The 26,442-nt window shown below is 32.5% G+C and overlaps 1 protein-coding gene across 1 annotated transcript; it reads right to left on the reverse strand.

Moving 5' to 3' along the window:
• Positions 1-1,733: 1,733 nt before the first annotated feature.
• On the reverse strand, positions 1,734-2,183 carry LOC126891621 (uncharacterized). Its single transcript, XM_050660867.1, has one exon. It carries the CDS (start codon positions 2,178-2,180, stop codon positions 1,809-1,811), a length of 372 nt encoding a protein of 123 aa, XP_050516824.1. The 5' UTR covers positions 2,181-2,183; the 3' UTR covers positions 1,734-1,808.
• Between the last annotated feature and the right edge of the window lie 24,259 nt (positions 2,184-26,442).

Consider the following 26,442-nt stretch of genomic DNA (forward strand, 5'->3'; position numbering starts at 1 on the left):
TAATATCATTTAGTATACAAAGAAGGAGGGAAGTTGTTTATAAGCTTTGCGAGAAAAATTGCCTTTAAAAAAAAATTCAATTTATTGGTGTAGGTAAACGATCCAAAATAAACATTCAAAATAGTTCAGTACCTAGTTTATATTATTTGTTTTTATTTTTTGATTTAATATCTTAATTAAAAACAATATATCCTGATTTTTCATAAATATTTCAGTAGTTTTTGACGTACCTTGAAATTTTTTCTTTATTCATTACCCTAATAATAATACTTTCTTATCGTTAACAATTGTTTTAAAAGGCAAACGCAGGTAATTTGTTAAACAAATAGAAAAATTTAAGTGTATAATTAGACTTATTAGTTTAAGGTTGTCGTTGTATACACTAATTTAAAGTAAAATTTTAAATATACGGTAAAAACGAATACAATTATTCTTGAAATAATAATAAGTACATACGAACTTCTGCGAGAGTCACAAAGGCGCATGAAAAGATCGATTCTCGGCATGACAAAAAAGACAAAATAAGGACCCAAGACCTAAGGAAAAGAACAGGTATCACTGATGTCGTCGAACGTATACCCAATCTGAAATGGCATTGGGCAGGTCACGTAGCAAGACTAAAAGACTCAAGATGGACCAGAAAGCTAATTGACTGGCGCCCAAGAGAAGACAAACGCAGCAGAGGATGGCCACCAACACGCTGGATGGACGACATTAAGCGAATGTCCATGAAATGGCAACAAGACGCACAGAACGGTGGAGAGTAGCGAAAAATGGGAGAGACCTATGTCCAGCAGTGGACAGAAGAGGTTGCATGATGATGATGACATACGAACTAAGCATACCATAGGGAAAACCAAAGGGATAATCGGCATAAAAATAAAATATAGGGAAGATAATAAAAGAACCCACTATACTCTTTAACCTAGTACTAGATGACGTAATAAAAAAATGCAAACACAAATGGAGAAAATCTAATGTAGGATATTGGAAGTTGAGAATGATACAAATTACAGAACTATGCTACGCAGACGACCTGGTGATCATTGGGGAGTCAGAAAGACAATTACAAGAAATTATAAACATACTTTATGAAGAGCTAAAAATCAGAAACATGAAAATAAATAAAGAAAAATCAAAAACACTGATAATTGGAAGACAAAAAGGAAAACATAAAATAGAAGTACAAGCAATTTGAACAGGTAGATAGATATAAGTATTTGGGGGTGATTATAAGACGGGTTGGAAAATTAGAAGATGAGATAAATGAAAGAATTGCAAAGACTGGTAAGCTGTACAATAATATCAAGAGTAACTTTTTAAATAAGAAAGAAATACCTAAGAATATAAAAACGGAAATAGTAAAAAAGATTGTGAAACCTACTCTAACCTATACCTGTGAATCTTGGGCATTAACAAAAAGACAAAAGAATAGACTAATAAGCACAGAAATGAGATTTTTGAGAACAATAGAGGGAAAAACAAGGAAAGATAAAATTAGAAATCAAACCTTTAGAGAAAATCTGAAAATACACCCAGTTACAACATCATCATTCCCTTTGCCTTATCCCGATGCGGGGTCGGCTTCCCTAATTGCATTTCTCCACACAATTATATCTTGGGTCATATCAATGTTAATCCCCTTTACCAACATGTCCTGCCTTATCGTCTCCGCCCAGGTCTTCTTTGGTCTTCCTCTTCTACTCCTTCCATGAATCTGCACTTCAGCTTTTCTTCGTATTGGGTGATTAACGTCTCGACGTTGAACATGACCAAACCATCTTAACCTATGCTCTCTCATTTTGGCATCAATTGGTGCCACACCTAGACTTCCCCCTAATATACTCATTTCTAATTTTATCCTTCTTTGTCACTCCACTCATCCATCTAAGCATTCTCATTTCCGCCACATGCATTCGTTGTTCCTCTTTCTTTTTCACTGCCCAACATTCAGTTCCGTGCATCATAGCCGGTCTTATGGCTGTTTTATAGAATTTTCCCTTCAGCTTCATTGGAATTTTTCTGTCACACAACACACCACTCGCTTGTTTCCACTTCATCCATCCAGCCCTAATTCTACTGCATGCATCTCCATCTATTTCTCCATTACTCTGTAATACCGATCCTATGTACTTAAAACTATTGCTTTTCACAATCATTTCACCATCCAAAGATACCATTTTATTTGTAGTAACTCCATCTTTAAATGAACATTCCAAATACTCTGTTTTTGTCCTACTAAGTTTTAAACCTTTTTCCTCCAGAGCCTGTCTCCACTGTTCCAGTTTTTGTTCTCAGTCTCTTTCACTATTTCCTATTAACACTACATCATCAGCATACATTAGGCACTATGGAATACTACCCTGTAGTTTCGCTGTTATCTGGTCCAAAACTAATGAGAATAAATAAGGACTAAGCACCGAGCCTTGGTGCAATCCTACTTTCACCTGAAATTTATCAGTCTCTCCCACACCTGTTCTAACACCAGTCGTTACTCCCTCATACATATATCTCTCACAATCTTTACATATTCGCCAGGGACTCCTTTCTTATTGAGTGCCCACCACAGAATCTCTCGAGGAACTCTATCATATGCCTTCTCAAGATCAATGAATACCATATGAGCGTTGGTTTCTTTATTCTTGTATTTTTCCATCAGTTACCTTACAATGAAAATTGCATCTGTTGTTGATCTGCCCTGCATAAAGCCAAATTGATTATCGGATATTTCAGTTTCTTCACGTATCCGTCTATCAATTACTCTCTCCCATATTTTCATGGTCTGGCTAAGTAGTTTTATAGCCGTGTAGTTTGTGCATTGTTGTATGTCTCCCTTGTTTTTGTAGACAGGTACTAATATACTGCTTCTCCATTCGTCTGGCATTTGTCCAACTTCCATAATTCTGTTAAATAGACCTGCTAGCCAACTTATTCTTGTCTCTCCCAATGCTCTCCATACTTCCCCAGGAATATCAGCTGGTCCGACTGCTTTTTCTTTCTTTATTTTTTGAAGCGCTTGAGGCACTTCCTCGTTTGTTATTCTGGTAACCATTGCTGTTACTGTCTCCGTTAACTCCACATGCTGTCTGTCAAATTCTTCATTTAATAAACTGTCAAAATACTTTCTCCATCTCTTTTTGACATCCTTTTCGTGAATTAGTATTTTATTATTTTCATCTCGGATACATCTAATCTGATTAAAATCTCTTGCTTTCTTTGCTCTCTGTTTGGCTATTTAATATATCTTTGCTTCTCCTTCCCTGGTAACAAGTTAATCGTATAGGTTTAAATACGCTTCTGCTTGAACAACAATCGAAAAAGGACAATTTATATGGCTCGGACATGTACTGAGAAGAGAAGAAAAAATAGTAAGACATATATATGAAGCGAAAGATATGGGAAGAAAGAAGAGAGGAAGAACAAGAAAGACGTGGACAGAAGAAGTGAGGGAAGCGGCTGACAAACGAGAAATAAAATGAGAGGAAACAAAAGCATTGACCATGGATAGAAGGAAATGGAAGGAAATGTGGAAGAAAACGACGGAGAACCCAACTCCGCAATAATTCACACCGAAAGGTAGACGAGTTGTGGATTAAGTAAGTAGGTAAGTACCTAAGTAAATAAAAGATATGTCCTAAGAATTGGCACTAATATAACCGTAGGTTAATTTGCCTTGAATATATTTAAAAAAGTCCTGTATAGTCCTTTTCATGACCATTTTTCAGTGCGTAACAGTTTTTCGATTTCTCTCTAACGCATTAAATTGTATGTGACGGAAAAAAAGGCACGTCGGTGATTAAAGACATTTATAACATTTATTCTAGTTATTCTAGTTGTCGATAGATGGCGCCATAATCAAAAAAGAATTATTTATTAAATAAAATAATAATATTATCAATATAATCTGTACAATTTATAAGACTATACAAATCAAAGAAAATACCATTTTATAAATGCAATAGACACAATTGATTTGTTTTGAGTCCAAATTGAAAATAAAATGTGACAACTGTCAGATTTAACAAAAATGTCATGTTAGAATAAATGCCATAAATGTGTATTATCACGGACTTACCTTTTTTTCTATAATTTGTGACGCACTGAAAAATGGTCATGAAAAGGAGAATAGACAAGATATAAATAAATTACTAGATACCACAACGACAATGAATGGCCAAGTGAAATATATGACGAATATAATTAGGATAAAATAAGAGATTTCGAAGTTTCATCCGTGTCTATTTGTCTATCATCAATTGAAGAATGTAGAACCAAAACTCGCTTTCTCCATCCACTGCCGAAATTAAGTTGTTTATATTTTCTGAATCTGCTTGCAGAACCCTACACGAATCCAGAACTAGTTTGATTGAAAACTAGGTTTATCCAATATACCTAAAAATGTTATAAGAAGAATTTTTAATCAAACCCGTCTTTCTCTTATGTCAGTTCTGCATGAAACCAGTCTTTCTCCAACCAACCAATGCAAAGGCATTGTAGAATGGATGGAGGGGGCTTGTTTACATTTAATCTAATAATTAATTAGTTATCAACTTTTAATAGGGCTTTTCATTCACAGTCATTTGTTTCGAGCTTCTGTCATGTGTCACATAATATTAATATATCTACGACATACGTTATTGATATATACCAATGATACAAACCAAAGACGTATGGCGTAGATATATTAATATTATGTGACACATGACAGAAGCTCGAAACAAATGACAGCCGATGAAAAGCCCTATAACAATTATTTGCATAGTTATTGGGTGCGTTCGGACGACCATAGCGGCTGGCTGCCAGCAGAAATCGGCTGAGTGGTTGCATCCAGCCGTGATAGGGAAAGCTTAGTAAATCTCTCAGCGGCTGGCTTCCAGCGGTGACGTCTGACAGCTACTGCTGGCTCAGCTGTCCAGCCGCTGTGGTCGTCCGAACGCACCCAATCTCTTTTAAAACAAGTAGTCAAGGGCGGATCCAGGGAGGGGGTCATGGGGGCCATGGCCCCCTCCAAGAATTTAAAAAAATATAAATTTAAATATTTGCAGTTCAAATGTTTTTAATTTTGCATTTTTTGTTAAAAAAATGTTTTTATTTGCAGTTCAAATGTTTTCTGGAATAGAATTGAAAAAGGAAGTAACGGAAGCTTCAAGAATGACTTGGGTTTTTTATAAATCAAAATGTTGATAATTTTACGTGCCAGTTGTTAGAACGACATTGATAGCCATCAGAATCGTATAAATTTTCATATTTTATTCTATACACACAAAGAATAAAAAAGAAATGAAGCGTTACTTGGGTCACTAGCACTTAGAACAAAGGAGTTGTTTGGTATTTTCGCACAGTCAAAAGGAATTGTTTTACAAGTATTGCGTTTTATTTTTCTAATGAAAATATGGTTACAATAAAGGGATGACAGTCCAAAGCCTTGTCACGAAACCTTTAACATCTTTCGCCAAACTCATGAGCAAAGGCAGAGCCATATAAACCCATGAAAAAACATAATAACGCAAGACATGCGTTCAGGTTGAGCTGGATTTTCTACAAAGTTATCGCAACCCTCAAAAGTCAGTCATTAACCAGATAGACTCTCAGAGGTCTAAACAGATACAAAAAAATAAAGAAAGACTACGACCAATAGACTTAGTAGGGTCTATAGTGTTCTTAGTTCGACAAAATATTCCTCATCGTGATGATGGCCTTCTTCTTCTGGACGAATATGTTGGACCTAGCAATGAGGGGAATTGTTAAGGTTTAAAATCGCATCAGGAGATAAGACTCTTATCCAACACCTATCCACAGCATCTTCCTAAGCAACATACATTAGTAGCAGCAGTCAAAATCAATTAATAACATATGGTGAAGAAATAATTGAACAAATAATATTTAATGAAACGACCGACATATCCCACGTGGAATAGCTTTCTCTAAAAAATTTGAGATACATTAATACACAATAACAACATTCGTGAAGACTTTGTCAAATTCATTGACGCTTATGAGAACCTAAAAATAATTAGTGAAAATCAAGAAAGAGAGAAAGAACAAGGCCTGACAGGAGAAGCATTGGAAAAAATATTATCAAACTTGTTGAAAGAACTGCACTTGGATTCGAAGAAATGTGTAGGAATCGGTACTATGGCAGGAATGGTGAGTTTTAAGACACTTCTCACACACGGTAAAAGTGTGTGAAAAGTGCTTTAAAACTCACCATTGTAACCCTAATCTTTAAAAATTACCTCCGGTACTACTCGCCAAAAAAAGTTTATGGCCCCTCCCGAAAATCGGTCTTGGATCCGCCCTTGCAAGTAGTATTACAGTAATATTTAGTTTTTAATTTGTTTATTTTATATTCTTTCAATTCCCAACTTATGGTTATTAGGTACTAAAAATATTATGGAAATAACTGGAGTAGTATTGAAGAACTGCAGTTTTTTATCTTTATATTATTGACAATGGAAAATATTATGATAATGAGTGAATAATGAAGTCTCACAAGGCGTTGACCCATTGAGTCTAAATACATATAGGTACATAATATACACTTTTTTATTTTTTTTTATTTTTCTATTCTTGCAAGAATTTGTTCTAAACCAATACGTCTTTAAAAAAATATTTAAAAAAATTTCTCTGTATTTTTTGAACCAAGACAATTCGAATTCGGAATTATAGGCATGGTCTTTTAAGAACTCTTTTAGTAACGATAAGAGATCAAAAATGCACACAACACGAAAATTTACAATCACAGGGAAATATTACGAAATTTGAAAAAAAAATAGATAACAAAAATTGTCCACAAAATTTTAAATCGCAAAAGTTTTTCACGAACTATCAGAATGGAAAAAGTACAGTTCAAAATATTGGAAATTGGAATCAATAAATTTGGTAATCTGGGAAAAGAAATAGCTAAATTTTTAAATATACCTAATCCACCATCATACTGGATATATTCCTTTGGTCGCAGTTCCTCGACAATATATAGTATTATAGTAGATTCTGGTGGTGATATAACAATAATGGTGGAGATCACGACGGATTGAAATCTACATCGTTGGTTGGCGGAAAATCGGAAAAATATATTGGGGAATCCGTTCAAAACAAAATCAACATAGGTAACCAAATTTTAAATTCTATTGAATAAAACCAAATTCATAAGGCAATTCATGTTACACCATCGTCGACAGGAACCTCATCAACCAGCTCCACAGTGGTTCCAAATGCTGAAAACGTGGTCGTGAGGCCAAATAAAAAGTCCCTATTTAGGGATTTTCATGTTTACAGATGTTTTCTCATACCATCGTAGAGTCATAATACGCAGGTATAAGGATCAGCTAATCAGACCGGATCTATTCTTATTCATAACTCCGGGGTAAGTGAGCCATGTAGGTACGACCTTATTTTGGCCGGCAGTGAAAATCAAAATAAAGAATGCATAATATATGTATATTGAAAACGTTGTAAAACGTTTTGTAGTTTATCAATGTTATTTCTGTAAGGTAGATTCTTCTTTTTCAAGTATGTTTTAATGTAAGATAAAAGTTGATTAAAGATTTGATAACAATAAATGCATAAAATTTGTTAATGAATAAAAAGTAAAAATATACTTGAAATAATCAAAATTTCGTAAAAGTACATTCCAAAAGTACATTCAAAATTTACAGTCAGAGGATACAGAATCACATTGGTTTAGCTGCCTTTAACTGCCTTTTTAGTACGGGAGGAAAGTATGCTAAATTTGCAGTTACTCGAGCGTTATGGGGACCTATAGAGTTGTGAAGAGTAGGTCCTAAAACCAAAAAAAAGTTAAGTTAAGTTTTCCATAAAGTGCGGACTTTCCATTTTTTAATTTAATTTTCCATTTCCAACAATCGTTTTTTTCAATTATAGCGCCATCTATCCATAATTCGAAAAAATGACTCGAATAAAAGTTACTTATTTTTACGTAAGGAATCCAAATCTGCAATAAAAATGGGTTCTCCTATTTAAGATTTTAAAGTAACCCCCACCCCCCCTTCGTGGATGGTCGTGTTTGGTCATTCCATAGATTTTTCAAAAATATTGAATACCTACATGTATTTTCCAGTTTTTCGATCTGATGTTCATTTCGCGAAATATCGCAAGATTCGTATTTAAAATTTTAAATTTACCCCCCACCCCTCTCCGTGGGGGTCGTGTTTGGTATCATTCGATAGATTGTTGAAAAATATTGAACACGTAGTTTCGATATGATGAAATTTTTCGATCTGACGTTCATTTCGCGAAATATTCGCTTTTATTTGTGAAACATTGTGACTTGACCATTTCCTTACGCCCCGCTAAAATCGTCACATTTTTAAAATATGCACTGTTTTGCATGTACTTAACTTACCTCATCTTAATCTGACGGTTTCAAGTTTTTCTAAGGATAGATGTTCTTTTTAGGACCCCCCTTAACGAACTTCCCTGTATTAAGAGCCAATATATGGTAGAGGTACATTTACAGGGTACAAAGTTTCTCCCCATGTGATAATCTGACGCGCTCGAGTAACTGCAAAAATCCCCGCTTGGGCGCCCCTACCATTTCATTGCTGGCAGTTGTTTGAATACAAAAGTGTCAAATGGCACATTTTAAATGATTCTGGCGATTGTTGCGTAAGTAGGTATGGGCGGTTGTACATAGGTAAGTAGGTAATAGCTTCTAAATAGTGTACCTACTTCAAAAATAAACAAGCACTTTCAAAAGTCCCTTATAATAAAAAATTTCCAAAAAGTATGCGTTTAAAATAAAATTTTTGAATTTCTTTCGGCCATATTGGATCCGCCCTTTTGTTTTTTAATAAAATAATGTTGGATTTGTAATCAGCGACCTTAAACTACCAAATTTGACAAACAATTTTACGTTTTAATTGATATATTTTCAATTTATGTCCGCAATGTTGGATCCGCCATTTTAATAAAAAAAATGCCAGATTCGTAATCAGCGATGCCAAAAACCAAAGAAAGTAATTCCGAAGTGTATCAACAAAGGTTCATGACCCATCTTTTCGGCATTTGGAATCACAGTGCAACGCAATAAAATTGTCGCCTCAAATTCATTTTAATAATAATTTAATATACAAAATATAAATATATCAACAAAATAATTAATTTAATCATATAACTACTTAATCTGTTTGTGTTACAAAATAAATAAATTTGAATATATATTTTTGAATGGTTGAATGCTCGAATATATGAATTTTACAAATAAAAGACAGATATCGAGCACAGTTGATTAAATATTGGCCAAGTACTTTCGACCTCAGAGCATCATCAGGGGCATTTCATCAAAAAAGGAAGCTATCCAGCACATCCCAGAACGTTGTTTATATTAGTCCATTCTTTAAATTTTAAAGAACCGCTTGGATTGACATGAAATTTTGCATACACACAGCTAACAAGTCAAAGAAAAAAAGTGATATTGTGCCGATATGTGCTTTTGCCCTGGGGGTGGTTTTCACCCCCTCTTGGGGGTTAAAAAATATTCGTCCAAACAAAGTCAGGAAATGGGTAAACTGGCTAATTTAAAGTAACTTTTGTTCTATAGAGTTTTTTCAATCAGTCAATACTTTTCGAGTTATTTGGCAGTGAATATGTTCATTTTTTCAACAAAATAACCACGCTTTTAGACGGTTTTTCGCAAATAACTCAAATTGTAAGTATTTTGTCGAAAAAGCATTCTTAGCAAAAATATAGCCTATAAAAAATTTAAAAAAATAGTGAATATATCACGTTTTTTTATTTAGTAGAAGCAGAGTTATAGCTACTGAAATATAGGTTCATATTCGTCAAATTCCAAGGGGAATACTTTAACGTGAAATAACCAAAAATGAAGCACATTTCGGGGAAAACTGATTTAAACTTATTTAAAGTGTTTAAAAAAAGCTTCATTTTTGTTTTATAAAAAAAATATCTAGCATCAAAATTAAACAAGTTACGCTCAAAATAAAGTTAGTCCCTTTTGGTTTTGGTAAAAAAATCGAGAAAATCACCCCCTAATTAGTATCTTAAATGAACTTAATCGTAACGACTTCACAAGTTTCTTGACTCGTGTATATATTGTTTATATGATCTGTAAGTTTCATCGGTTCAAAGTCCTTATTATTGAAACGGCTGTAGTTAAAAGGGGTTGAACGAGTCACTGATCACGAATGTATGCAAATTTAGAAACACCAAATCTTGATCAATTTTTGTCTAACAGAAAAACAAAAAAATACATGATATTCAGAAAAGCAAATCTAACTTTTTTTGTATTTCGAGACTTTTGGTATCTCTAACAATTTTTAAGTTATTTTGAAAAAAAACATATTTTTCAAAATTTAAATTTTTAAAAATTTTACTTTGAAACCAAATTTTTTCAAAAATAAACACTTTGAATCGATGAAACTTACAGATCATATGAACACAATATAAGGAAAATAATTTATGGAGCGGCAACGATTAATTCCATTTAAGTTGCTAATTAGGGGGTGGTCTTCCCGATTTTTTTTTGCAAAAACAAAAGGGACCAACTTTATTTTGAGCGTAACTTGCTTAAATTTAATGCTAGAAACTTTTCGAAAAAACAGAAATAAAGCTTTTTTTAAACATTTTAAAAAAGTTAAAATGAGCTTTCCCCAAAAAGTGCTTAATTTTTTGGATATTTCACGTCGAAATATTCTATTTGAAATTTGGTGAATATGAACCTATATTTCATTGGCTATAACTCTGGTTCTACGAGATCCAGAGACCTAACGCGTACACCATTTTTTTACTTTTTTATAGGCTATATTTTTGCTAAGAACGGTTTTTCGACAAAATACTTACTTTTTGAGTTATTTGCGAAAAACCGTCTAAAAATGTGGTTATTTTGTTGAAAAATGAACATATTCACTCGCAAATAACTCGAAAAGTGTTGACTTGGCGAAAAAGCTCTATAGAACAAAAGTTACTTAAAATTAGTCAGTTTACCCATTTCCGGAGTTGTTTTGGACATATATTTTTTCACCCCCAAGAGGGGGTGAAAGTCACCCCCAGGGCAAAAGCACACGTCGGCACAATATCACTTTTTTTCTTCGACATGTAAGCTATGCGTATGCCAAATTTCATGTCAATCCAAGCGGTTCTTTAAAATTTAGAGCAAAAACCGTGAAAGAATGGACTAGATTTAAAAATAATAATAATACAAATATAATACTGGACACACACTGGACAAAGGACAAACAGATTATAACAATTGTTCGGGGGCTACATTATCGGCGTTTGGATGTGCAATGTAGCAATTTGTACATCCCAAAATATCTCGTGTATTTTTCCGACAAAAAAGTAACCAATAGTGCAGTCACTAATATAAAGGTTTTCACCTCCGATTTCGTTGGTGGATGTCCATCGATTTTCATGAAAATTTGTGAGTATTATGAAGATAGGTACCTCAAGAAACAAAAGTGTCATGGTGCCACCCCTCCTTGGGGGTGAAAATTATTTTATTAAAAATAACCCTATAATTCGATAGAGAGACAAATTATAAGCAAAATTTGCCATATTAAGTTATTAAAACGTTTGGTCTCTTATCAATCTACTATTTATTGTGATACTGCACAGGCGAAGTACTATATTGTTAACAAATGCAATAGGTCAATACATATTAACAAATTCAAGTGGTCAAATACATCATCATGGCTGAATGGATCAAGTTATCCAAAGAGCCATTAAAGAAAATTATTAAAATAAATCAATAGGTACTTTTAGGGCCGGTTGTTCGAACGCTAATCAAGAAGTTGATTATAATTAAGTCCCCTTAACAACCATCAAATAACAACACTCCTCATTCGTACGTCAATCAGTTGATTGTAATCCATTATGTTAATTATCATTATGATAATTAACATAATTGATTGAATAATTAATTATTAATTAACATAACAATTATTAACATAATTGATTAATAAATCTCATAATTGTAATCAATTATGTTTTCCGCAACCCAAACAAAGTTGACATTGACAGTTGATGACAGTAATTAAATATTTGATAATGATCAGTTGATTCCATTTTTGATTAGCGTTCGAACAACCGGCCCTAATAGTATATTAAGTATGGAGAACGGTAAGGGTTTTATACCGATCGAAGACAATTGTTTGGAGGAGGAGCGGAGCGACGACTCCAATTATTGTCTGAGATCGGTTACCCTTAACGTTCGACATGCTTATAACGTTTTTTGCACGATTGATAACATTATAAATTATAAAATTAAACATTTTCGTCATATTGACTAGTTTCATTCATTTTATCAAGATAGATACTTTGGTTGTTAGGTAGTAACTAGGGTGCATAACAACAATGGAGAATTGAGTTTTTATTTAGTTGTCAATAATTTTAAGTACAATTTTGATTATTATAAATTAAAATATGAGCGAAAGTGAATTTGAAGAAATTGAACGGGCTTGGGAAGAAGGGTGTTCCGCAATTATTCCCGAAAAATCCAAAATCCGTTATCAGAATACCTACCAAAGTTTTAAAAAATGGTGCGAAGGCAAGAATTTAAGAATCGAAGAAAAGACTCTATTGGCATATTTCGTTCAAAGTCATATGCAGTTGAAAGCTCCTGGAAGCCTCTGGGCAGAATATTCAATGATTAAATCCACCGTTTTTCTTTATGATGGCATTGATATTTCCAAGTTTTCAACTTTGATCGCTTATTTGAAGAGAAAAAATGTTGGCTATAGGCCTAAGAAAGCGAGCATTTTTACACGGGAGCAATTTGAAAAATTTCTGATGGAAGCACCGGATGAAGAATTTCTAGTTCACAAGGTAATATAAGCTAGTTTAGGTAAAATAAATACTCTAATGAAGATTTTTTCATAATTTGTAGGTCGCAATGATATTGGGAATATCTGGTGCCTGTAGAAGAGAAGAATTATATAATATTACTATGAATGACATCCAACAAACCGATGGTTTAATGATTGTAAAAGTACCCAATACAAAAACGAACATCCAGCGTACTTTTACAGCCGTTAATAAACCAGACGATAAAATTCCATATTTAGAAATTCTTCAAAAGTATATAAAACTTCGTCCATTACAAGTAAAATCAAATCATTTGTTCTTAAGATACACCAAAGGAAAATGTTGTGCTCAAGTAATAGGGAAAGGGACAATCGGGGGCTGGCCTTCTCAAATTGCCAAATTCTTAAATTTGCCTAATCCCGAGAACTATACTGGCCATTCGTTCAGGAGGACATCAGCAACGCTTTTGGCTAATACATAGAAGAGTGGGTGAGGGGCTAATAAAGGTGTTGATGTCCTCGGATTAAAGCGTCATGGAGGTTGGCGTTCATCGACAGTGGCAGAAAGCTATGTAGAAGATTCTCTTAAAAATAAAATAGATTTTGCCGAAAAAATATTGTGCAATACTAGTAATACTACTAATGTATGCGATTCTGCAGGAGTTTCTGTTAGAAGTGAAACCACAGCCCAAACAAGTGGGATTTCATTAAATAATTTAACAAATTGTACCATAAGTTTCAATATTAATAAATAATTCGTTAGTTTTCTTTATTCTTTCAAAAAATAAATTAAAATTAAGAGATTTTTAACTCGACGGTAAGTGAATTACTTACCGTCGAGTTGGATTACTTACCGTCGAGTTGCTAGTAAATGTCACCTACTGACGTAAAATCTGTCACGGTAAACAGTAAACAGTCAAAAATGATCAATCGTGCAAAAAAGTTATTAAAGACCAAACATTTTAATTTTTCGTGAAAAATATTCATGTTTTAAAGCGGTTTTTCATAAATAACTCAAAAACTGTAAGTTTTTGCAAAAAAGTTATTATTACCAAAATTGAAGCTAATAAAAAATCAAATAAATGTTTTACTTAAAAAATCTTTTAATATTAATTAGAATTGAGATATAGGTAATCGAATGTACCTATATATATTTTTTTTTCTAATACCTTTCTAGTACCTATATATTCTTACTAAACACTTGTCAAAGTCCTTCTTTACTTTTGTAAAATAATAACCTCAAACATTTTGACAGGTTTAGAATACAGTGTTTAAAAAATTTGTTTTGAAAAAATTAAAATTTTTCAAATTTTCGTAATTTTTATTTTTATTGGACAATAACAAAAATACTCGATATATGTACGTAAAAAAATATATAGGACGAAATTTGAGTTTTTTTTATTAGCAAATATTTTACTTATTTTTTATTTTTGTAGGATAAAAAATAACCGAGATAGAAACGTTTAAAGCCTAAATTTCACTGGGAGAATCATGTAACCGGGGCCTTTTGACCTTTTATCTTTATAAATAATGATTTACAAGAATAAGTCGCTCCGTGCGTGACCGTGGTGACCACCAAAAATATACATGTATGTAAAAAATTAAGATTTTTTTTTCATTTCCGGTTAAACCGGAAGCCATATTGTGGGTAAAATTTATTGTGCTAATAGATAACAAAGTACTATATATGTCTACCAAATTTCAAATTTTAGTTTCTATTACAGAGGTAGTTACGGGCACTCGAATATTTTTTTATAAAAAATTCATAACTCCCCTCCTATAAGGAGTTAAGAAACCTGACCAATGTTATTCAATTTACCGATAGGATATCAAAAATATATCAAAAAATAAACAAATTCCTTGGAGCCATTTTTGAGAAAATTTAGTTCAAATTTATGTCAAATTTTGACCCCTTAAATATAGGCAACCCATAACTTTTTCTGAAAAACGATAATATTCTTGTTATAGCCCCATCTTTGGGCTATATAAATGTTTTTTCAAATTAAATTTATCTTAAACAAGTTTTTAGATTGGTAGGGAAATGTATCGGGTGGGCGGTCGGCCATGCTGGCCGCCATTTTGGATTTGGAAACGTCAAATTCCGTATTTCCATTTACCTATCGATGAGCTAACTTTAAGTTAAATTTCATTCGTTTCGGTCAAAATTTACAAAAATGGGCCCTAAATAACCCCCCTATTTCGGCCCCCCTTTGAGAGGTTTTTTTCAAAAGCTTAGTTTCTCGACAAAATTCTCTTAAACTTACTCATACCGAATTTCATCGAAATCGGTCCAGTAGTTTTTGCTGGGCGGTGGCGACATACGTACGTACATACGTACGTACGTACATACTTCCGACATGTTTTTTTTATTTGCTTTTTAGACTCAGGGGGACTCAAAACGTCGAAAAAAAGTGAAATCTGAAAAAATTTTTTTTGAACGATCCTATAACTTTATCTATTATACTCATACTGCGTATGTAGTACGATAAAGTAAAAACAATACCATTTTTACTTTATCGTACTATATACGTAGTATAGTATAATAGATAAAGTTATAGGATCGTGCAAAAAAAATTTTTTCAGATTTCACTTTTTTTCGACATTTTGAGTCCCCCTGAGTCTAAAAAGCAAATAAAAAAAACATGTCGGAAGTATGTACGTACGTAGGTACGTACGTACGTATGTACGTACGTATGTCGCCACCGCCCAGCAAAAACTACTGGACCGATTTTGATGAAATTCGGTATGAGTAAGTTTAAGAGAATTTTGTCGAGAAACTAAGCTTTTAAAAAAAATCTCTCAAAGGGGGGCCAAAATAGGGGGGTTATTTAGGGCCCATTTTTGCAAATTTTGACAGAAATAAATGAAATTCAACTCAAAGTAAGCTCATCAATAGGTAAATAAAAGTACGGAATTTGACATTTCCAAATTCAAAATGGCGGCCAACATGGCCGACCGCCCCCTGACACATTTCCCTATCTATCTAAAAAGTTTTTGAAGATAAGTTTAATTTGAAAAAGTCGTTATATAGCCTAAAGATGGGGCTATAAGAAAGATGTTATCGTTTTTCAGAAAAAGTTACGGGTTGCCTATATTTAAGGGGTCAAATTTTGACATAAATTTGAACTAGATTTTCTCAAAAATGGCTCCAAGGAATTTTTTTATTTTTTGATATATTTTTGATATCCTATCAGTAAATTGAATGACATTAGTCATATATCTTAACTCCCCATAGGAGGGGAGTTATGAATTTTTTATAAAAAAATATTCGAGTGCCCGTAACTTCCTTCTTAATAGAAACTAAAATTTGAAATTTTGCAGACATATATGGTATTTTATTATCTATTATCACAATAAATTTTACCGAAAACATGGCTTCCGGTTGAACCGGAAATGAATAAAAAATCTTAATTTTTTTGATACGCCCTGTATATTTTAACACATTTTGAAAGAATGCAAAATTACCTTTCCAATGACATAAAATTTATTGCTGTAGCTCAAAAACTCGAAAAGTTACGGTAAATAGAAATTTTGCTATAATCTTATGTGTGTCCTCTCTCACGCGTTCATAGCAGAGCATTATTGTAGAGCAGTCAATGAGGGTATTTGGCTCCGAATTCCATCCTACTACATTGATGTACTTGATATTTTCATCACAGTAAGTAGAGAATAGCTCAAGAAACAAAATCTACCCTATATACTATGGCGCTTTTTATCTTGGGGCGGTTCCCACTTCTTCAAGGGGGTGGAAAATTTGTTGGTCAAAATAAGCACGGAAGTGGCTGAAGAACCTATTTCTAAGCAAAAACTGGTCTATACTTTTTTTTGAGAACTCAATACTTTTTGAGTTATGCGTAGTTGAAAATTGGCCATTTTCATTGAAAAATGACACCTTTTCGGACGGATTTTTTGTGAATACCTTAAAAACTATGCATCGAACTAAAAACTCTATATAAAACATTTTTTAGATTATAAATAATAAAGAGATTCGTTCCTTCGTAAATGTTCTATTTATAATACAAAAAGAGATATGGTAGGTGAAAATAGTTTGTTTTTTGGTGCATGCTCAAATTGGTGTATTCAACTTGAAATAACAGAGGAACGGTAGGTTTTAGGTGTATAATGCTACCAACACCTTTTGTAGTGTTTGAAAAGGCCTTTAAAATGAGCACCGTTAAATGTCGGTTACTTACAAACTAAGCGAGATATGGTGCAAAAAATATAATGACTAATGTACTTTAAGGAAAAATGAAAAGTATATACATTTAACTCCCCATCCACCATAATTTAAATGCATTGTTTTTCTTCTCAATACCTTTTAATATAGTGTTATTTCTACTTTCAAAAAGTTAAACGGGTTTAAAATGAATGGTTTTTTTAAAAAATGTGATCAAATTATAGAATGAAATTTTAAATTTTCTTAAAAATCGTCCTTTTTCTCCATGTAATTCGAAAATAAAAATATTTCACCCCTGAGAAGTGGTGGGAACTTCCCCCATGATAAAAGCGCCATAGTATATAGGATAGACTTTGAATTAGGAGATTGGGCTACTCCCAAAATTTCATTAAAATGCATGCAGTAGGATAGAATTTGGAGATAATATCTTGTTCTTAATCTCGCGCATTGACTGGCGTAATCGAAATAGAATGAAATGCAAATATTGTAAACTATTAATTTCTCAGAAAAATGAACTAATTTGAAATGAAAGTATGACTATAATATTCTATTGATTTATGCAATAATCTACACATCTATAGTGTGTCCCCGAAATATGGCATCGAACATTTTCTCAAATGCAGGAATTAATGATGCGTAGAACCATAAAATACTTTTAAGTACAGTAGGTGTTTCTAAAATATCAAAATAACGAGTAACTTTGTTATTTTTATAGAATGCCAATATCTAGTACCATAACGATAATAGATCGGCACGATAAAGTTCTCGGGCGGCCCTTCCGTCCAGCGTTTTTTGTAAACATTTTTGGAGCATAAATTTTGATGCTATCAACTACTTCTGGAGATCATTTGATAGGTATTTCTGAGTACTTTGACTAGTGTTTAAAATAAGTAGTATACCTATGTTATAAAATGCATCGTTTTCCCGTTGCTTGAATAGATTTGAATACTCGCCGAAAAATAATATACATTGAATTACCTATAACTCACGTTAAATTAATATTTAAAGGTTTTTTGAGTAAGGAATTTATTTGATTTTTGTTAGCTTCAATTTTGGTAACTTTTTTGCAAAAACTTTATATATATATACAGGTATAGTTTTTGACTTATTTATGAAAAACCTTGTGCAAAACATGCATTTTATTCACTAAAAATTAAAATCTGTGATCTTTATTAAGTCAAAAAGTATTGATTTATTTTAATACCTTGATATAACAAATTTTGCTTAGAATTTGTCCCTCTATCGATTTATGGGGTTACTTTTAATAATATAATTTTGATCCACGAGAAAGGGTGGCATCCACCCCCAGGGTAAAAGCGCAAGTTGGTACTATGTCACATTTGTTTCTTGAGGCATCCTCTAACTACTCACCAATTGTCATGCCAATCGATGGAGGTTCAAGTAAATCGGAGGTAATAGTTCATATCCACCTTCAGTGACAGCACTACAAGGAATAATATTCCTCATAAATTTTTATTTTTTACTTATTTACTACTTATTTTACTACTAGTCTCTACATGTACGAGTACTACGATGCAAGCTCAACCGATTCGGGTAGTACCTATATCTACTGAAAAGACCCATACAGGGTGATTGATTGGTGTGATAAAGCTCGGTAGATCCGCTGTAGTAATAGATAGCAATAAAAGTTAATAAAGCGTAGCCAACTTTGAGCTTCACATTACAAAATGAGTTAGAATGTTACAGGATGTTCGATAACATAGTGGCAGACCAAACTTATGTTTTTTTTTTAAATGGAACATCGAACATCCTGTATTTTATTTTATATTCGAAATCTTCTTAACTTCCTTATCACAAAAATATACAGGTTTCTTATGTTATACAGGGTATTTACAAAGCTATAACCAATTTTATATGAAAATCAAAACAAGTTCAACTCACTGTATAAATAAAAATAAGCACAACAGCAATGGATGCTATATTAAAAAAAAAAAGACTAAGTTTTCACTCTAATGGCATACAACATATCCCACCAGAATGAAAACAATGGGAACCTTCTCTGGTTACACCTCCGAGGCTTCTACAATTTGCAAGCCATACTGAAAATGGTTATTCATTTTTGCTATATTTTTTATTTATTGTCAAAATTTTCAAAAATGATTGATATTGCTACTTTTCTTTATATCGAATACAGGGTGAGTCAAAACGCAAGTACATTATTTTCTCAGTAATTTTAAATCATATTACTATCTAAAAGTAACATTACCGTACTTTAATTTTTATGTAACATTCCCTATGTCTAAATTTATTAGTTTTCGGGATATTTTCATTTTTCAGAGCAAATTATTAATTAGGTGTCTAAATTTTTCCAAATTTTAAGTAAGCCGTGACTGAATTGTCTAAACTGACAATTTACGATTACCGATTATCAATCCGTAATCAATGTAACAATGTAGCAAATAAAGAAAGAAAGATAATTTATTAGTAATACATTTTACAAAAAAAAAAACACAAACACAAAATACAACATTTTGTGAAAACAATTTAAAACTACTTTTGTACCTATGTAAATGTAACAATGTAAGAAATAAAGAACGAAAAATAATTTATCAGTAATAAATTTTACCAAGAAAAACATGAAAACAAAATACAATATTTTTAAAAAATTAAAAGCTACTTTTAATAAAATATTTTAAATATTTAATTACATACGGTAGGTAAGAGGAGTTTTAGGAGGTCAAAATGACCTCCTAAAACGTTTATGCACCCCTAAAAACGGTCATTTAATGAGTTACACTACGAAGCATTTGTAAATTAACAGTTCGAAATACACTTTGTATTCTAATTTTCATTTCATCCTTTGTTGTAAGGTATTTTATAAACTTCATTCTTAACGTCACCCCAAAAAAATGAGTAGTTTATTAAATTCTGGTGATCTGGATGGTCACACTAATGATCCATTGAAAAATGAAAATATGTATCTCGAAAACTAATAAATTTAGACATAGGAAATGTTATATAAAAATTAAAGTACGGTAATGGTACTTTCCAATAGTGATATAAAATACAGGGTGTTCCATTTAAAATTACTGAGAAAATAATGTACTTGCGATTTCACTCACCCTGTATTTGATATAAAGAAAATTAGCAATATCAGTCATTTTTAAAAATTGTGACAATAAATAAAAAATATGGCATCAATAAACCATTGCTGTTGTGCTTATTTTTATTTATACAGGGAGTTGAACTTGTCACGAAGTCACGATTTTCATAAAAAATTGGTTATAACTTTGTGAATAACCTGTATAACATAACAAACCTTTATATTTTTGTGATGGAGAAGTTAACAGAATTTTGAATATAAAATAAAATACAGGGTGTTCCATTTATAAAACATAAGTTTGGTCTACCACTGTGTTATCGAACACCCTGTAACATTCTAACTAATTTTGTAATGTGAAGCTCAAAGTTAGCTACAATTTTATTGTTATTAACTTTTATTGCTATCTATTACTATAGCGGATCTACGGAGCTTTATCACACTAATCAATCACCCTGTATGTAACTAATTAAGTAATGTTTTTCTCTCAAGCTGCACACACAGGTATATTTTAAGAGAAAGCACCCTATATTCGGCACATTTAATAAGTACGTAATCAAATCAATGTACACTTTATCTAAAATAGTTTTATTTACATTAACAGATGGATTGCAAATAGTAATAATGGTTATATTACAACTGTTTCTAATAATATTTATGTGTCTGGTTTAATTAATTTGAGTCTGGACCCTGCGGTCCCGATGGATTTGTTCTTGGATACCAGCTGCTAATTTTCATATTTACGTGTAATAATATTCGTAATGCGAATTTTCTGTCATAAAGAGTATAGGTATATAATTGTGTTTCACTAGTTTTGCATATATTTATTCCAAGTAATGATTGTTTTGAGTTCTTGTACCTACATAAATCGTTGCATTGGAATAACAAAGTTCTATCTGCCTCAGGTGCCATTTTTAGATATGACTGTTTAAAGTTTCTATGTTATGTATTTATTTTGCTATATCGCCACCTGTATGTGTTAACAATGTAAATTCAAAAAAAATTAATATATTTTTATTAACTGTAAAAGGTTACTTCAATAGTTAATACAAAGGAGTTCTGATTTGAGAAATTATTTAAACTTATTTAATAAAGGTTTATTTTCCACATTACACTTGTTTAACAATTATTATATAATAAAACAACTTTAAGTTATTTGATAAAGTCTTATTGTTAACTTATAAACACTTTTAGTGCAGATAAGACCTTGTGTACTTAGTTGACTGTTTTTTTATGTCAGTTAGAACCTTGTTAACTTATCAACATTTAAGATAGAAACTCTGATAGAACCTTGTAACTCACGTATTTCAGCCACCTGTTAATAGATGCCGTTGCTGTTATCATATTAAGGCGAAGAACATAAAATAAAACCAAATTACATAAAAATCTCAGTTTAGACAAAAATTGCGGATAGAACCTTGTTATTCTGATGCAACGAAATATGTATAGTATATAGGGTGAGAAGATAAATGGCCACTTATAAATATGTATCTCGAGAACTAAAACTGAATCATGAAATTGGAATTAATGGGTTTTGAAGAGTGATCTGTTTAATGAAAATATTTTCATCTATTTTCTACTTCCGGCTATACCGGAAGTTGCTTATCACTTCGTTTTTTAAGTAGAACATCCTATATATTTTTACATTTTTGGATTCTTTTCGATGTCTTCTTTCTTAAAATTTGAGGTTTTGTAATATTATACAGGATAGTTTAAAAGATAATTATGCTTTTTTATTAATTTCGTAGCAAAATTCACACCCTGTAGACTTGTAGTTATTTGACATCAAAAACTTTATCTACGTTCAAATTTTTAATATAGTCTACTATTGTTAAAATTTATTAATGTAGCGAAATGTTTAATTTTAGTATACAGGATTGGTCGAAACTAGGAATAAGTATTTTCTGAGTTTTCTTAAATGGGACCCTGGGTATTTTAGTATTGTAATGAAATAATATTTTATTGTATTTTTTTATTTCTTAAGCATTCCCTATACCTAACTTACTTACTTACTTAGTCCTAAGCCTTTCTACCTTTAGGTATAAGGCTGGTGGAGTTGAGTTTGGCATTGTAGTCTCCATGCTTTCCGATCTTGCGTTAGGTTTCTTGCACTTTCCAATGTCAATCCCTTGTTCTCGACTTCTTTCCTGATTTCATCTACCCACATAACTCTTGGTCTTCCTCTTTTGTTTTTCCCCTGCACTCTCGTTTCGAACACTCGTTTTGTTAGCCTCTCGTTCGACATTCTACACACGTGCCCGAACCATCTGAGTTGTCCCTCTACTATTTTTTCATTGATTGGTTCTAGTTTTAGGTGTTGTCTAATTGTTTCGTTTCGTATTTTGTCTGTCCTCTTTCTGTTTGCTATTTTCCTCAGGGACCTCATTTCCATAGCATTGACTCTAGATTTTTGTCTCCCCGTCAATGTCCATGTCTCGCTGCTATACATGATTGTTGGTCTAACTCCTGATTTTACGACTGCCGTTTTTACTTTCTCCGGTATCTCTTTTTTCCCCAAAAATGTTGTTTTCATAGTGTTAAATAAGCTACCTGTTCGTTCCATTATCTCGTTTATTTCCATGTCTTGTTTACCATTTGATTCGATTATTACTCCTAGGTATTCAAAATATTCCACTTGCTCTAGTTGTTCCCCGTCTAATTCTATTGCGTGTGTCTTCCTCGTATTTGAAATTATCATTGTTTTGTTTCTCTTTAATAATTTTTATATTTATGTTTGATAGTTCTTCTTCTAGGATTTCAAGATTGTTCTGTACGTCTTCTCTGATTTCTGCTATCAATACCATGTCGTTTGTAAACAGTAGCTCCGATAGTTGAGTCCGTTTCATTTGCCAGTATCCTAATGTTATTTTTCTCATTCTTCTCTTGGCTTTCTTCATCGCTTCATCCAGTACCACTGAGAATATCAGTGGACTCAGCACGCATCCCTGTTTGACGCCTTGACTTGTAGTAAATTCTTTGGATTCCTCGTTATTGGTTCTTACTGTATTTGTATTATTTTTGTTATCCTTTATTACTTTTATTATGTGTCTGTCGACTCCCCTTTCTTTTAGTGTCTTCCATACGTCCTTTCTTCGGATTCTGTCAAATGCCTTTTCCAGGTCAATGAAGCACATATGTATCTCTCTATTTTTCTTGATTACCTTCTCACTTACTTGTCTTAATGTGAATATTAGGTCTTGCGTGCTTCTGTCCTTCCTGAATCCACACTGTGTGTCTTCCATAGTTGTTTCTATTTGGGTTCCCTATACCTATATATATATCAATCGGTTTTAAAACGTCTTGCGACGTTGTCCGATGCCTAATTTCCATGACACTCTATCATCCCATTGGCCCTCTCTAAGATCTCTTGCGCTCATCGCCTTCGTTACTCCCTCTCTCCAAGATTTCTTGGTCTTCCTCTCTTTCTGCGGTTTGGTGGTACCCATTGCATAATTATTTTAGGGAGTCTTGAGTTATCCATCCTCTGGACGTGTCCGTACCATATCAGCTGTTTTCTTTCTATGTCTGTTGTTAGAGAGCCGTCAACCCCCATTCGCTGTCTTATCTTATCATTACGTATTCTCTCTCTGCGTGACACTCCTACTGATCTTCTAAAAGCGTCGATTTCTACTGCCTCCAGTTTTCTTCTGTTGTTTTCGGTTATCCGCCAAGTTTCTGTTCCGTACAATAGACTTCTTTTAATAAGAGATTCGTAGATATTGTGTTTTCTTCTTTTTCCTATTTCATGATTCCACAGTACGCTGTTTAGACAACCTATTGTTTTTCTGGATTATGTTATTCTGGATTGTGTCAAAAACGATTCTTAGATATGTGTAATGGTCGCAGGACATGATGATTTCATTATTTTCTAATGTGATGGTCGATAGTTCGGTACCTATTGGCAGGTATTTTGTTTTTTCTGTATTAATTTCTAGTCCCCACTTTCTATATTCTTCTTGTAATTTCCTTGCCATGTACTCTAAATCATCTTTATCGTTTGCTATAACAACCTGGTCATCAGCAAACTGCAATGTATATAAGCAAATCTCTCCAAGGTCTACGCCCATGCCTCTGCATTTTCGTTTCCACTCTTTCAATGCTTGTGCAACATATATTTTAAATAAGGTCGGTGATACACAACACCCCTGACGTAGACCTTTATTAACCAGGAAGCTTTGCGATAATCTGTTTCCAGTTTTTATTTGTGATGTTGACCCTTCATACAAATTTCTTAAGGCTTTTATTAAGGTGACACTAATATTCGTCTGTCGTAACACGTTCCAGAGTTTGTTTACAGGAACTGTATCGTACGCCTTCTGCAAGTCAATAAACATGAGGTGGGTTTCTTGATTTGTGCTTAATTTTTTTTCTATTAGTTGTTTGAGGCAGAAGATATTATCAGTACAGCTTCTTCCTGTTCGAAAACCGGATTGTTCTTCTTCCTCTTGGTCTTTGTACTCCTTCTCAATGCGGTCTCTAATTATTCGTCCATACAAACGGCTGAATGTACTAGTCACTGATATCCCTCTGTAGTTTCACATTTCCCTATACGTTCCCTATACCTAACTGCTTTAATTTTGTGAGTTATTCGTGATTCTTTAAGCCATCCATTAATTGCAACAAAAATTAGGTATCTACGTAAAATTTTATTATGTTGGCCGTAAAAATATTTAATCAAAAATAATTTTTCGAAAATAAATACATATTAATCTAGACTAATCCTTAATTTATTAATATTGGATGAGATAACAAAATGCCTGCTCTGTTAAGATTGTTGGTGCGTAAAATATTAATAAAAAATACAATATTGTACGTAGTTGGCTATTAATTTGACACCAAACTTGCTTAAGCATTTTACATTATACTATTTTTATATGTACTTCCAGTTCCTTTGTTACCATTACTTATATGAATATTTTTAATGGGGAACTGAGTAGTATGGTTTTTGTTCTAAGAGAGTATAACAAAAATCTAGTAGCAGTAAGAATTTGTCATCAGCAATTCCCTGATAGACAACAACAAAGAAGAGAAACTTTTCAAAGTTTACTAGAACGGTTTCGACGGATTAGACCCATAAATTACGAGAACGTTCGTAGAAGTATACAGATTCTCAGTGACACTAAGGATTACATTTAATTCATTTACAATGGTTTTTGTTCGATCAGATATCTCGCAATCTAAGTGTTCAGTCCGTTGAAACCGTTCTAGGAAACTTTAAAAAGTTTCCCTTCTTAGTTGTGATCTATCAGGTAATTGCTGGTGATAAATTCTTATTGCCGGCAGCACTTTTTTGTTATACTCTCCTAGCACAAAAACATATTAATCAGTTCCTCATTAGAAAAAATCATATTAGTAATGGGAAAAAGCAACTGGAACTATAAAAATATTTCAATGTCAAATGTTTAAGCAAATTTAGTGTCAAAGTTATAGCCAACTATATAGAGTATTGTATGTTTTTATTAATATTTTACGCCCCAACAATCTTAACAGCGCAGGCATTTGGTATCTCATCCAATATTAATAAATTAAGGACCAGTCTAGATTAATATGTATTTAATTTCGAAAAATTGTTTTTGTTTGAATATTTTCACGGCCAACCGAATAAAAGTTTACGTAATTTTTATTGCAATTCATGTTTGGCTTAAAGAATCACAAATAACTCACAATTTAAAGCAGTTAGGTATAGGGAATGCTTAATAAATAAAAAAGTACCATAAAATATCATTTCATTACAACACTAAAATACAGGGAGTTTTATTTAAGAAAACTCAGAAAATACTCATTCCGAGTTTCGACCAACCCTATATACTAAAATTAAACATTTCGCTACATTAATAATTTTTAACAATAGTAGACTATAATATTAGAAATCATTTGAACGTAAATAAAGTTTTTGATGTCAAAAGGTCAAAAAGGCTAAGGTGCGTCAAACAATCAATTAAAATTAAAATAGTAGGTACTTCCATTTGCAACTCAGGACCCGGAGGTCCGAATTTCTCACCATTAATACCATCTTTGGCTTATAATCTCTCATTCTACGCCTCGCCTCATTTATCATTCTATCTGTTCTAATAACGGAGGAGTTGTGTTTATGGACAATTCAAGGTTTTCACATATTAATGTTGTAAAATGGGTGAAAACAATATGATGAAAATATGAACAATACACATAAGATAATAACTGAAATGCCATGTTATACAAATGTTTCAAAGACACGATAAAGAAGGTTGCATAGCATTTAAAATGCAATTATTATAACATGTATTGCGACGTAAAAACCGTTTTTGAAGTAGCTATCACCTGACACATTGTTTCCGACATTCTTATGGATATAATTTGTTTAGAAACAAATTTATTGCAAATGACGCACCGATTAGATGTTAAATCTATTCCATTAATTGAAAACAGTTGTATCTAATTGT

The sequence above is a fragment of the Diabrotica virgifera genome, chromosome 1, assembly GCF_917563875.1.
Source record: "Diabrotica virgifera virgifera chromosome 1, PGI_DIABVI_V3a".
NCBI classification, from domain to species: Eukaryota; Metazoa; Arthropoda; class Insecta; order Coleoptera; family Chrysomelidae; genus Diabrotica; species Diabrotica virgifera.